This window comes from Brachycentrus maculatus, unplaced genomic scaffold, assembly GCF_059751285.1.
Source record: "Brachycentrus maculatus isolate JH-2025_06_01 unplaced genomic scaffold, ASM5975128v1 h1tg000042l, whole genome shotgun sequence".
Taxonomy (NCBI): domain Eukaryota; kingdom Metazoa; phylum Arthropoda; class Insecta; order Trichoptera; family Brachycentridae; genus Brachycentrus; species Brachycentrus maculatus.
In genome coordinates this window covers 1747688-1763523 of record NW_028280796.1, presented here as the reverse complement: position 1 = coordinate 1763523, position 15836 = coordinate 1747688, and the positions used below count along the sequence as shown (strand labels likewise).

At 28.6% G+C, this 15836-nt stretch overlaps 1 protein-coding gene across 5 annotated transcripts in view; it reads left to right on the top strand.

Annotated features, from left to right (window-relative positions):
• LOC148312392 (uncharacterized) overlaps nucleotides 1-14084 on the top strand; it is a 38562-nt gene extending 24478 nt beyond the window's left edge. For all 5 annotated transcript variants that reach the window (XM_088277405.1, XM_088277406.1, XM_088277407.1 and 2 more), the window contains 4 exons: nucleotides 1799-1955; nucleotides 5648-5782; nucleotides 12694-12803; nucleotides 13871-14084. In XM_088277405.1, the coding sequence (XP_088133531.1) occupies nucleotides 1799-1955; nucleotides 5648-5782; nucleotides 12694-12803; nucleotides 13871-14018 (550 nt within the window). In that variant the 3' untranslated portion in view covers nucleotides 14019-14084. The remainder of the gene's footprint in view (nucleotides 1-1798; nucleotides 1956-5647; nucleotides 5783-12693; nucleotides 12804-13870) is intronic.
• Nucleotides 14085-15836: the final 1752 nt, after the last annotated feature.

The window sequence follows — 15836 nt, the reverse complement described above, 5'->3', positions numbered from 1 at the left end:
TCTAGCCTGTAGCAACAAGAATGTAAATTTTAATAAACATTTTTTTAATGAATGTGCTTAGATAGTGCTTAGATAGCTTCAGTACTGAGTCACTACAAATAATTTAACATATTTTTTGCTTGCTGTGATAACGGTTACTTGCTGCCTTATCTGGGAAAAAAGCATTGTCTCATTCCTATAGATTTGACAGTTGTAAATTATAAAGATTCTTAGGTAAATGATTCTATGCCACCTTTACATACATAATATTGTAGCCGAAATTTTCACTTATTGTCCTGGAAAATACTAGTATTACCAGTAAATCCTAACTTGAGACGCCTTACTTGTGAACTTATAATAAGTCTATGCCAGGGGTACCCAAAATTTTATGACTAACTAACTAACAATCATGCCGTTCCTCCGCAGGGGTAGGCAAAAAGAATAAAACGTCTTTGCTCACAATCTTCGCCTCTTCCACATTAATACATCTGTCTTTTCATACACACACGCTGATTATTTCGACTTCTGACCTGACCACTTTCAAGTATTTGAAATACTTGATAATGCCACGTTTTCAACAGCCACATTCACAGAATATGGTTGATCGAATTTATTTAACTATCCTTTCTTCACTCATTCGATTTACATGCCCATCATCTCAACACACCTTTCTTAATTTTATCGATAATGCTTGTCTTAGCCTTGCATTCTTTTCTTGTGTTAAAAAAAATTATGACCCAAAAAAAATTTTGAAATAGGATTAGCCCGTTAATTAATTACTCAGCTATTTTTAAAAGATATACATATTTTAGTTAAAAGGAATATTATAGTTTTTAGGACACAAATATTTAAAAAATCAACACTATTTTCAGGTAAACCTGAGTTTATGCTTGAAAATAAGAATCAAGTTGTGGCGAAGAACCTAGAAACTCTGACTCAGCATCCGCGCCACTTACCACAGGATAAGAATTTGGCTAAAAAGATATTATTGCAGATTCTTAAAAGTCAAAAATGCAAATCAACAAAACAAATTTAAAATATTTCCAATTGGACTTGTTTTATACCCTCATTTTGAACGGGCAAAAGTGCTAGTTTTGCAATGGAAATTGTTGAATGATGGAAAATATTGATAAATGAAATTATGGCAGTATTTTGAAATCTGTTTGTTCATTTTTTCATTAAGGATTGGGTTTCTTATCTCGAAATAAATTATGACATTTTAATTGGGAAATTGTTATTGATTTTATAAAGATCGATCACTTTGATATATATTTAATCATAGATTTAAATTATCAGGTTATCTGTTTAGCGTCATTCGGGGAAATACATTTTTCGCTAACCAATACATAAACATATTTAATAAAAAAATATCTTGCGTACAAAAAAATATATATATATTTTTTTTACATCTTAATAAAGATGAATAAGAATATGAAAATCTGAGTATTTCTGTAAATGTGTAAAGACCTGTTGCTTATAACCGTCATAGGCTTGGTTAAGTGATCACTGTACACAAGTGATCACTCACCAATTCTACCTATGATTGACAACCACACTTCTTAATTTTCGGAACTCCTAGATTTATTGATCAAACTCGTGACGCAGTTTATGTAAGTTCACTACCGCCATCTATGTTGGAATGGGGAAACCTTTTATTAAGCAAAGACTCTTTCTATTTATATATAAGGTCCGAATCTTGTAATAAATTCACTTACTTGCCTGAAAACATGATTTTTTTATGTATTTTATAATTTGACCGGTTATTTTATTTACAACATTTTATTGTTTAAATAAAAGTAATGGTTTTATTTTACTGTAGAGTCCACACTGGTGAGCGTCCCTACAAGTGTGAATCGTGTGACAAGGCGTTTACGGCTCGTTCCAGTTACGTGGTGCACCGTCGCACGCACACTGGCCAGCGCCCCTACCAATGTCACTTCTGCAATAAGGCATGCGCTACTTCTACCGCTCTCAAGGTAATCCCTCATCTTACTCTAGTCGGGAATCTAGATGGATCTATGCCAGGGGTTGGCAACCTCTTGGACCAAAAGAGCCAAATGTGAGTAGAAAAACAGTTTGGAAATTTTTGAGGAGCCAATTTTTAATTTACAGTAATTTTATACAAGTACTTTTTACATACAAGTATGTTTTAGGTAACAGATTTTTAATCAGAGATACTTATTTGCGCATATTAATACTTTTATCATAGATTTATAAATCAGTGAAAAAACATTTTGACAAAACCTATATCAAAATGTTTTTTCAGTTTTTTTTATGTATCGCTGTTACTAAAAAAATATTTAAGGGTACCGTTTAACATTCAATGATTTATGTATTTGATTATGCATTTTTAATTTATCAAGTTAAGGAGACAGAATAAAACTAAAGTACAAATATAAAATTGATTTATTTTTATGCGCTGAATAGTTAAAAAAATTATAATTAAAAATTCTGTAAAAAATATCATTTTGAATTTGTCAAAGAAAGAGCCATATAAATTCCTTAAAGAGCCACATGTGGTTCGCTAGCCGTACGTTACTGACCCCTGGTCTATGCTACCCGGAGTCCTGCTTTGATATCCTCAGGCCTGGTTATAAATCTCCAGTTCGGATATGGCTCCTCTTTTAGACGTAGATCAAATCACATGATCGTGGAAACCATTTCACATTTGAGGTGTTCGGGGTCACCAGTTGAGGTGAGAATATTATATGATGATGTGTGAATACCTCGCTCTTAAAAATTAAAATAACTGAATTAAGTCAACAAATAAGTAGTAGGGCAATTTTGACTGAATTAAGTCAACAAATAAGTAGTAGGGCAATTTTGTCCGCCTCCGTAGTGAATGGTCAGCACGCTCGGCTACCGTTCTGGAGGTCCCGGGTTGATTCCCAGGGGGAGTCAAATAAATACAATGATTTTTGCACTGTAATATTAATTCAGTATTACCCTGGACTCGTACCTGAAGCGGAGGGCTGATCACCTTTTCTTCATGTGTAAACGATCAAGATAACACTGCGTTTACATGTCGCAGTGCCCTATGCACCATTGGGGTGCGGATAAGGGTTTTATTATTATTATTATGAATTAAGTCAACAATAATCTTGCTGGGCAAAGGTCTTGGCTCTGAATGCAGTTGATCTAGCGGGAAGGTGAAAAGAGGGTAAGTGTATAAGGGCTTTTATAGTCTCCACTACGTCACTGTTCTCGCTAACTCACTGTTGTTGGCTAGGCAGGTCCGCTGTCCGTTTGGGACCTATCTGAGTCACCAAACAATGGCTCCTACAACCCCAAAACAGTCTTGAAGTTTTGGATTGTGTTAAATCTCAACTGTGCGCTGAAAATAAAATGAATAATCTTAAATTCAGCATCATTTGCATAATTTTGTTATAGATATTCATTCATGTGAATCCATTATAAAATCAAACTGCATTGTAAAATGTTACAAACAGTTACACAGTCTTGAAGTTTTGGATTGTGTTAAATCTCAACTGTACGCTAAAAATAAAATTAATAATCTTTAATTCAACATTATTTGCATAATTTTGTTACTATAGATATTCATTTATGTGAATCCGTTATTAAATCAAACTGCATTGAAAATTTTTAAAAAATAGGAAAATGTATCATTAACTTATATATGGCTCACATTATGGATACATGTTTTTTTGGTCTATTATTCTTTTTGAAATTATTTAATGGCTAATTTATTATTCAATAATCTGTCGCATTACCAATTGATGGCGCCATATGGCAAGGTAGATATTTATCCTAAAACCAGATTTTATGCATTGAAATTAATCCAGAAAATGTTTGATGTGTTTTTAATCTACTTTTAAATTTTCCGCATGTCTAATTATTATTTTTTATCAAGTTATCAATCATGTATTTAAAAAATGCATTATCTCATATGATATAATCTCATTTAAGGAGTTGGTTTTTTCAACATCAATAGTGCAGATAAATATAGTAAATAATGATAAAAGTGATAAGATTTTTTTCCAGAAAATTAATTATAAAAAAATTGCTGTTAAAAATGTATAAACATGATATTATAAGTACATATAGTCTCAATGGAGTGTAAGGAGTTTTTTGTAGACGGAACATGGAAGTCTGGACATTTACAGGGCTTATGAACTGCCGTTAGTTGGTTTAAGTGATTACTTTGTACACTGTAATATTCGCTTCTACTCCCATATAAAACCAAACAGCGTTATGCATCATGAGAGGCTATGGATTAGAATTTTGAATTGGGTCATTTTTGGTGATACAGGAGGGTGTAAATATAAATTGTAGGTATATATATATATATATATATATATATATATATATATATATATATATATATATATATATATATATATATATATATATATATATATATATATATATATATATATATATATATATATATATATATATATATATATATATATATATATATATATATATATATATATATATATATATATATATATATATATATATATATATATATATATATATATATATATATATATATATATATATATATATATATATATATATATATTTGAATAACCTTAGGAAGGTTATTCAAATATCTGATTCCCAAATATTTGTATTGCTGGAATTGCTTGGTCTTGCATTTTGTTATTCTAAAATCATTTTGGAATCACGTTCGGTTTTGTTTAAGCTTTTTCTTTATACGTACATCTTTTAAGACGTATAAAGAAAAAGCTTAAACAATTTTACCATCTTATTCAACCTTCAGGTTTTGTATATATTTAAAAAAAAAATATATATATATATATATATAAATATATATATATATATATATATATATATATATATATATATATATATATATATATATATATATATATATATATATATATATATATATATATATATATATATATATATATATATATATATATATATATATATATATACATATATATATATATATATATATATATATATATATATATATATATATATATATATATATATATATATATATATATATATATATATATATATATATATATATATATATATATATATATATATATATATATATATATATATATATATATATATATATATATATATATATATATATATATTTAAAAAAATATCAATAAGGTACATGGTTTCTTCTAATAAGATTCATTTATCCTTGAAAAATACATTCAAATTTCCATTGGTTTGTGTGTACAAAAAATTACCCAAGCTTGTAGGACTATTGGTATTCTCTGAGTGCGCCAACCACAAGTGCCCTAGTCATTGTTGCTATTCTAACCTAACCTAACCACATAACCTTTTCTAACCTAACCTAGCCTATTGGTGCTATTCTCCTTTTCCTATCCACAATTATTCCTTTTTTCTTAGTCATTTATCCTGAACTCTTTAATTTAATTGATCACCTTGCCCGCATTATCATTAATGATCAGTCTAACGTGTTACTCTATGCACCATCAGTGTGCGGATAGGAGCCAAGAAAATTTGGGAGTTTTGTTGGACGTTTTTTGTTGGAAGTCTACACTCTTTAGTTCACTGTGAAAAGCATCCCTGACCGAAAGCACCCTTTTTGATTATTCAATTCCGTTTGTGAAGTTTGTTTAGATTTATAATAATTTACGATAATTAAGTTACGAGTTGTGCAATATATTTGTATTTCTTTAAGATACATTTACGAAACCACACCGGAGAGAAGCCTTACACGTGTCCTAAATGTGGAGGAGCTTTCACTCGTTCGGACCTCAGGACTTTGCACATGAAGACCTGCTGTCCTGACATTACAGCCGAACCCGTAGTTCAGGTGAGCACTTATTTTTACTATTGTAATTTGTATATTTACTTATAAGTAGGAATTTTTTTTTTCATGTAACGCAATGGATTGGTGGTTCGGCACCTTTTTTCACGGATATATATATATATATATATATATATATATATATATATTTTGTTTTTTGTAACCCTTATCCGCACCCAATGGTGCATAGGGCACTGCATCGAAATGACGCAGTGTTATCTTGATCATTACTTACATGAAGGCAAGGTGATCACTCTTGCGCTTCAGGAACCAGTCCAGGGTAATATTAAATAAATATTACAGTGTAAAATCACCAATATTTATTTTCACACCCCTCTGGGAATCGAACCCGGGACCTCCAGCACGGTAGCTAAACACGCTGACCATTACACCACGGAGGCGGATATATATATATATATATATATATATATATATATATATATATATATATATATATATATATATATATATATATATATATATATATATATATATATATATATACATATATATATATATAACGTGGTAATATTTTCCTTTTGAAAATTAAGTGTAAATAATATGTAAAGTGGGTGTATAATAATAAAATAAACAATGTGTTGCTTTGTAATTAAAGAAACGACAATAAAAGTTTATTCTTAATTAATCTTTACAATAATTTTTATATCTATATGATTCTGACAGTTAATAATATTATCGGAAGTCTTTTGTTTTCTTCTGAGTGACGCATGCGACATCTGTTGGTAGAACTGTTTTATGTAGGTACTTAGTAAAATGTATTTAATAAAATGTATAGGTAGGTACCTAGTTATTTTATTACATCTCCCCCCTTGGGGATGAAAATTCATAGTAAAATTTTCACTCGTCCTCCGGATCATCTTCTTGTAGTGAAGGGACTGGTATAAGTTTAGTGATATGATAAAGTTTTTTTTTTTTTTCTTCTTTCTTTCTTTTTTCCTTCTTTTTTTCTTTCTTTTTTTTTTCTTTCTTGTTTTTTTTTTCTTTCTTTTTTTTTTTTTTTCTTTTTTCCGTTCTTTTTTTTCTTTCTTTTTTTGTATTTTTTTTTTCTTCTTGACCCTTTTAAAGTAGACACAGTTTTTCTCAATCCATTTGTTTTTTTCTTTTGAATTCCTTCATTTTTATTCAGATCTCTTAAAGTATTTCCTAATATAACCAAATGTACAACTTTTAATTGTTCATCTGCATTTTTATTCGATTCTAAAACTGGATTCCGGCTTAGACAATCTACTTCTAAATTCTTCTTTCCTAGAGTATATTTTATTTCATCTTTCGTAGAAGTTTTTTCTACTTTATTTTTATTTTCATTTTTCAAGCACTGTTTCTGTGTTATTTGTATGTCTTCATTTTTATTCTGATCTTTTAAAATATCTTCTAATTTAACCAAATTTACAACTTTTAATTGTTCATCTGCATTTTCCTTCGATTCTAATACTGGATTCCTGCTCATACAATCTGCTTCAAAATTCTTCTTTCCTGGAGTATATTTTATTTTATCTTTCGTAGAAGTTTTTTCTACTTTATTTTTATTTTCATTCTTCAAGCACTGTTTCTGTGTAATTTGTAAATCTTCATTTTTATTATTAATCTTATCATCCTCCTTTGTTTTAAACCAGCACTTTGCTTCAGGGTGATATCGAGTTCCCTTATTTAAATTTTCACAAATCTTACATGGACTTTTATCTTTAATTTTATCACTAGTTCTTAGATTTCCACGTCTTCTTTGATTATCTTCTAATCGTTTTCTTTGATCATCTTCTAATTTTTCTCTCTCACTCCGAACATATTGTAGTAATTGTTTTAATATATCTAATGTTTCATAATCCATTTCCAATTAACAAAATTGTCGTTTTATAACGTGGTAATATTTTCCTTTTGAAAATTAAGTGTAAATAATATGTAAAGTGGGTGTATAATAATAAAATAAACAATGTGTTGCTTTGTAATTAAAGAAACGACAATAAAAGTTTATTCTTAATTAATCTTTACAATAATTTTTATATCTATATGATTCTGACAGTTAATAATATTATCGGAAGTCTTTTGTTTTCTTCTGAGTGACGCATGCGACATCTGTTGGTAGAACTGTTTTATGTAGGTACTTAGTAAAATGTATTTAATAAAATGTATAGGTAGGTACCTAGTTATTTTATTACATATATATATATATATATACATATATATACATTTTTATACATATATATATACATATATATATATACATATATATACATATATATACCTATATATACATATATTTACATTTTTGTTTTTAAATTTTCAATATTCATTAGATGAAACGATGTTTGCGCTTACCTTATTACAATCTATATTTATATATCTTGTCGAAATTAATAAAATGTGGTATTGTAATGAATATTTCAATGATATTTGAATATTATTTTTTTTAGAAAAAAGCTTGACATGAAGTGAGTTCTGGTTTTTTTTTGTTTCAAAAAAAGCTCTGCTTATAAGTATATTAGGTAGGTGGGATAAACCATGATGTTGTTGACTCCCTCTCTCTTCATGTATTTATTTATTTTATCATGCAGTGAAACTCTAGAAATCCGATACCCTTTAGGGTATCGGATTTCTAGAGTTTTCAAAATATTGTTCTGATTTATTCTTTTATTTATTCTTCAAAATATTGTTCTGATTTTAATCAGAACAATATTTTGAAGAAAAATATTTGTAGGAATACATTTGAAAAATAAGAAAAAAACGAAGAACACATTTCTTTTTACATAAAGTTATTATAGATAACCTAATTTTGTTTAAAAATTATTAAAAAGTTAATAAAGCATACAGTACTGTACCTGTATTGCTACTCAAGTACTAGAAGCTGGTAACTCTAATGTCTCTAATGACTTAACATAGATTCATATGTTGAATATTAGGCAGTATAGGCGGCGCCTGCAACATTACTGTAGTTTAAAGTACTATATTACAAATTTCTCGGCTAATCCGAACTTTTCCAAATCCGAACAGGCCACAGCCCCAATTATTTTGGATTCCAGGGTTCTACTGTATACATAATTACAATTTCCAATAATATGCCCTTATTGAGTTTTCCCGTGCCGAGGGCACATTTTAATCTCAGTCATTTTCCCTATCAATTGTCTAGTTATTGGCACATGCTAAGTATTTATTTTTAAATGCAACAGTAGATTTATCATTTTTCAACTCCAAGGATATAAATAATAAAAGCTTTCTTCTTAAATTTATAGTTAATAAGAAAAAAACTTCTTTCACCTTTACCCAAATTTAAATTATTTAAAAATATAAATAACTACCGGAAGTTTCCAATTATTATTGTAATGATATTTTTAAAAGTTTTGAATAATATTAGGTGACATTATGGATGGTTTCATATCAAGATGGATTTGACCAATTACCTTTTTTTTCTTTCTTTTTTGTTTATATATTTTCTTATATTTATATTGCAAACAAAAAATATTGCCAATACAATTGATTTATATCTTGCAATGTCAGAGTGAACGTTTTTAATGGACTGATAACATCAGTATAATGTTTTTCATTAAAAAAAAAACATTATCGCACTTTTATAATCTGTCCTTAAAATTGTACGATTTAATATAAATTTTTGACCTTCTAGTGTCTTTAAACTCGAAGGAGCATTGCTCTTACGAGTTATTTATTTTGATCACATTTTTTTTAATTATCAGATAATTATATGTGAATTTATACTTTATTTTATGAAAGCGTGCCTATTTAATACTGGAATTCACAAATCCTTTCAAAATTTGACCTTGTGATTAAAATTTCATACTAAATTAATAGATAACTATATTCACAGGTTCGGTATCCTACCATTAACCATTTAAAATCATCATTTTGGATAGTAAATTCCCGGCATGTAGGACCCATGAATGTATCTTTTCAGTATGGTGACTGATTAAAATTATTTTTCTTAACCCCATCTGCACCAATGGTGTATAAGGGAGTGGATCAAATTGATTCAATGTTAGGTTGAGTGTTAATTATATGAAGTCTTACGCTTGAGGTACACGTCCAGGGTAATATCAAATAAATATTTAATTAGTGGTGTTTTAACAATATTTCCAATGGTAAATTATTTATATATTATTTTTGACATCTCATCAAAGATGAAGAAGAATATGGAAGTCTGGGCATTTACGGGGCTGACGACCGTCATCGGCTGGTTTAAGTGATCACTTTACACATGTGTAACATTCACAAACTCTACCCATTATTGACAACCACACTACTCAAATTCTTGGAAGTTCTTTATTTATTAACCAATTTAGAAACCTTGTTCTTGAATCACTAGAACTTCACTAGAGACATCTATTGGTGAGATGTAAAGAAGCTTTTTATTAAGCAGAAACTCTTATATTATTATTATCCCGTAAATGCCCAGACTTCCATATTCTTCTTCATCTTTGATGAGATGTCAAAAAATAATATGAAAATAACTCCTGTAATTGGAGATAATCCTGATTTTGTGAACAAGTATTTGGAAACACTCAAAATGTTGTAAGTAAATTATTTAATTTACATTACAATTCAAAAGCATTACATTACAATGTAAAAGCAATTACAATGGAAACATTAACATTAATTGTTTCCATTGTAATTGCTTTTATTTTGGTTTGTTCAAGATAACATTACTAGACCGTTAATTAATGTTTATGTTGTCTGTTAAAATAGAAAGTCAAGGTGTACTATATTGTAAGATCACATTGAAGGATTGATCACCTTGCCTTAATGTAATGAATGATTAACAAAACACTATGTCAATATGATGCAGTGTAGGATGAGTGTTAAAAAATTTATAATATATAATCTAAATGCATTCTAAGCCTGTTTTATTTAACCATTCTTTTAATAATATTTTGTACTATTATGTATTTATTTACTGATTCCTAACCAATGACCAATGTTTGATGAAAATTATTATTTTATTCTTTCAATATGCGCATCAAATATTGACAGACATCAGGCAAGACATGAAAAAGAGCAGTTAACAGCTACATCACCTGACTATCAAATGAAAGTATGAGGATGCATTTGAAAGAATTTCATCATGTAAAAAATCAATCAGCTTTTGTTATTTTGACCATGGATTAAAAAATTACCATGAGTTGATATAAAATTTCACATAATTCTTACAAAAAATTGAACCCGGGCCTCCAACATGCTAACCAAATGCGCAAACTACTACACTACAAAGGCAAACAAAAGAATAATATTGTACATTTTATTGAAATTCTACTGAGATGGGAATATAAACATTTGGCCATTTATAATGTATTTCATCATCTGTTATAATTTATACTTGAGGGAAAAATATCAACAGGGCAATAATATTAATATAATATTAGGCACTTAAAAATCTTTGAAGATAATTTGGGTATGACTTTATTATATAATGTGGTTTATTATGCAAATTGTCAGTTGCTATTATAGTCATGCTTTCTGCGCAGTGAAAAATTATCAAAACAAGAACAGAGAACATTTGTTACAGATAAGATGACCATTTATGTTGTTAACCAGTTATCAGGTAAAATTTTGACACACCTTCTCATTGTACTGTTATCAGTTTTTAAATGAGCAAAACCAATTTACATAGCTGAATAAATATTGACAAGATATTTTCTCTACCTAATGCAATTAAATTATTGTGTGTTAGTCCCCTGAGGATCTAGATTTTTTTATTGATGTCTCAAGATAGATAAAGGTGTTTATGAACACATAAACTTTATACAACCATATTCATAATTGTATGTTAACTTCCTAATAAATAGCAGCATAATATTCTAAAAAAAATCCCGTATTTAGCAGTTTATTAAGTATTTTATTAAAATTAAACACTTGAATAATCCACTTAATCGAGTTTTATTTTTATTTATGACTAGTTTCGAAAACGACAATTGTTTTCATCTTCTGGTACAAATTAAAACTAACGAATATAAATATATTTAGGTGTATATATAGGTTAATAAATATAGGTAGGGGGGTTAAGGTACAACATTTTTTTGTGAAAGGAAACATTGATAATAATGGTGACGTATTTTGAAACAGTATATTATTAATTATTGTTTTATCTGAATTTTAATTTTTATGTATTTCTAAATTATGTTTATTAAGTAAATGGTTTGTAATTCTTTTTATATTTGTTACATCAATAAAAAAAATATGTTTCTCAAGTATTATAGTGTTTAAATTGAAGTAAAATATGTCATTATTACACCGCACAGTGTGAATATCACAACTTATTTGAGTTGGACAATGCACATATATGTACTATATGTTATTGCTATTGAAGGAATGCAGGTACCCAGATGGCTTTTCTCTTTTGTAGTATTTTAACACATCATACATTTAATAAAACAAAACTTTCTTGTAGTTTTAAATAGCTAGCCATGAGGCTAGGTATTAATTATAATAAAGTGAATATGATACGCCATAAGTGTAGATATGATACGTAGAGTAGTGGTCGAAAGAAAGAGAATGAAAAAATAGTTATTTAAAATCTGGTCTTTAGAATGCAATATAATTCTGTAAAGGAATAATTGAAGATTCATTTATTTTGTATGAAGATAATTTTATACATATATGCAAAAATTGGTTTTAATCTGAAATAGAGTAAAATTCTACAACTGAAATGTATTGAATTTTACATTATAATAAAAATACACAAATAATTTATTGTGTATGATATTGATAGTACAATTCTTACTCTTTATTAAGTAACATGTACTTTCATAATATTGTTTTGCTTACGCGTGGGAAAAGATAAAGAATATTGTATTATATAATTTATTGCGTTCAACATGTATGGTAATTAATAAGACCAGTGGTATTAATAATACATATGTTTTTGTTTATAAATTTCTTGTTATCTTTGTTTTTAGGCCCCCGTCAAGTATTTTGTTCATCAGAATAGCGGAGGCCCGAACTACCTTCAAGTAATTCCGCAACCCGTTGATATTCAACCAACTAGTGTTGAAATACAGAATACAAGGTTGGTTTATTTATTTATTTAAATAAGTATTAATAATATCTTACCTACTTTCTTAATTCATGTTAACTCCCTATGTAAAGAGTATGTAATTCAAAAACTGCCTCCAGGCTCTTCAGTCAGCCAGTGGCTTCTTAGTGTCCTGAGAACTGCTCACAAATTGTCAAGAGTAGACCAGGCAGCGATGATTTAATGCTGTGTAAAAGAGGCACACTTGAGAGTCCGATATGTGAAGTATGCGGTCTGGCCAACTGAACACTTGCAGGGGATTGCTGCGTCTGTTGCCTATTCCTACATGTATCCAATGATGATTACTTTTTAACGATAATTCCCGAATTTGGCTTAAATCCTGGAATCTTTAAAACCAGATCATTTATGAAATTAAGTGTGTGGACATACCAGTGCTAGTGCCATCATTAAGGTGTTAAATACATGTTTAATTTAAGTTTTACTCGGTAAATACCACTATTATTAACTTTAATTTAAAATGGATATATTTTACCAAAAAGTGACTGCTGAATCAATGAAATGAAAAGTATTAAATACACTCTAGTTTTATGTGGACATAATTGGGAATTTAACCAAGGTCTTTATGTACTATCAGAAAATAAGATACATAATCAGATGTGTCAACATTTGACTATGGAAATGCGTATCCTATAACAACAATTACCAGAAGTACAAAAGGGTATTATTGGTTTTAAATATAGATGTTCACGGCTACAGTTCGTGGCAAGATATTCTCTGGAGAGTTCTGTGTTTTTTTCCAGTGGTTTGGTAAGACAAAAATCAAGTTAATATGGGATTACCCAAAAAATATCTGTACCATAAATGTTTTGTTTGGTATTTCTTGATGGAACTATTATTTGACCTTATAAAATATTTTTATTGATACATTAGTGTATTTATTAAATACAGATCTATTAACTGAAAAACATGTTAATTATTTTTATCAATTTAGAAACAACTTGACGATATTGTATCAATTTTGAACAACCTGAATTATAAAATTTTATATAAGTAAGTATGAGAAATTGAATAATAAATTTTATTTTTATTTTTTATTTTAGCAATGAGGGCACAATAAACAGTGGTGTATTACAATGTGAGATGATGCCGTCTGACTCCGCACTGATGAGTTCACACGATGAATTGGATTGTCATGTTGATTGTGACCAAGGATGTATACTACTACAGTTTGAAAAAAGTTTTATTTAAAAAAATATATATCTCATAATGAAATTGTACTTATATTGTTTTGTAAATATATATTCTCAGATGTTATTTTGTTTTATTATTTTTTTTTATGGCTTAAAATTTAATTAATTCTAAATTATGTAAAAACATAGACTTAGATTTTTATTTATGTTATTAATAAAAAAAAATCTTTCTCTTAAAGGAATATCGTATATAACATGAAAACTTACAAAGTTTATTTACTTTGAAAAGAAAAGTACATTTGGTAAAAGGGAGTATTGTTTAAATTTCCCAGTTAATCACAATTTCAAGCTTTCTTTTCTTATCAATGCATTTTATTTGTTCTTAATTATTTTACCACATGCTTAGGTTGTTTGGTTTCAATCTTGATTGAACCAATTCGCTTAAGATAACTCTACTCAACTACATACTACTCTCGAAATCATGAGATGAAAATGTCTGCTAATATTTCATAGATTGTTTAAAAAAATTCAAAAATGCCAATTTATTTTATTTTGAGGAAAAAAAAACTATCAGAAACATACTATTCTATTGTGTTTTGATTTTGTCATTTTTCTTCTAACCCTTATCTGCATCCAAAGGTGCATAGGGCAATGTATCACAATGACACAGTGTTATTTTGAACCTAAGTTATGGAAAGGCAATGTGACCAGTTCTGCGCTTCAGGTACCAGTCCAGGGTGATATTAAATAAATATTAGAGTGAAAATGACATATTTATTTTGACCTACTGGGAATCAAACCCGGGACCTTCAGCACGGTAGCACTAACCACTACACTACGGAGGTAGACGAATAATGATAAAGCCTCAAGATATCATTGAAGTTCTTTTGTCGTTTTGGGTTTTTATTTGTTAAGTATCAATCTGTAATTTTTAATAATTTATTGTTTAATGCATGGGTGGCCAACGTTTTCAGTAGCCGGGCCAGATTTTAGAATCAGATTTCTTTCCGGGCCGTAAAACAAAATGTCTTTTATTATTCAAAGCAAACATAAAATATACTGTTTTTTTTAAAGAAGATATAACAAAAATGTGAATCAAACATATTAAAGGTTAGGTAATACAAAAAATTAAAATTAAAAACTAAACATTTTTGAATTTTCTAGTCTGAATATGTTTTGAATGTCTGATTTTGTTTGTCAGAAATAAGTGCATCAATGTTGATACGTTAACGATTGATGTTGTTGCTACATGCAAACAGTTTTCCAAATGCTCGTCAGTGAATCTTGTTCTCATTTGAGATTTAATATGCTTCATTCGACTAGTATCATGGCTATTGTATAACTAGTTTTCACATAGCATTTTGACTTTGAGTCGCTGTGAGTCACTTTGAGTACTAGAGCACTCAAAAAATGTGTGAAATGCTCCGTGGGCCACAAGCACAAGTAAACACCCGGCGAGCTGCATGCGGCCCGCGGGCCGCGGGTTGGCCACCCTTGGTTTAATGGCTTCCCGTTTCTAATCTCTCATAGACATTCTTGAGCCTTGCAAATTTATATTTATAGGATACGGATATATCTTTGGACTGAGTTATCACAATAGTATGGTTCATTTATATTTACATGCTTCCGCCTGCCATGAAGATAGTGATTAATGCCTTTGTGGACTTTATTTGAAAATTTAATTGAGATGCATGCAATACACATGTAAAAATATATTCAATGACAAATTATAATGATTTTTTAAACAAAATAAAAAATAATATTACGGATGAAGCTTAATATATGGATGTATTTATTAAACCTAGAATGGTGTTAATTTAGACTATCTAGAGAGTAAAATCTGGGTTATTCCAAAAATAAGAAGTGTATCTTCCTT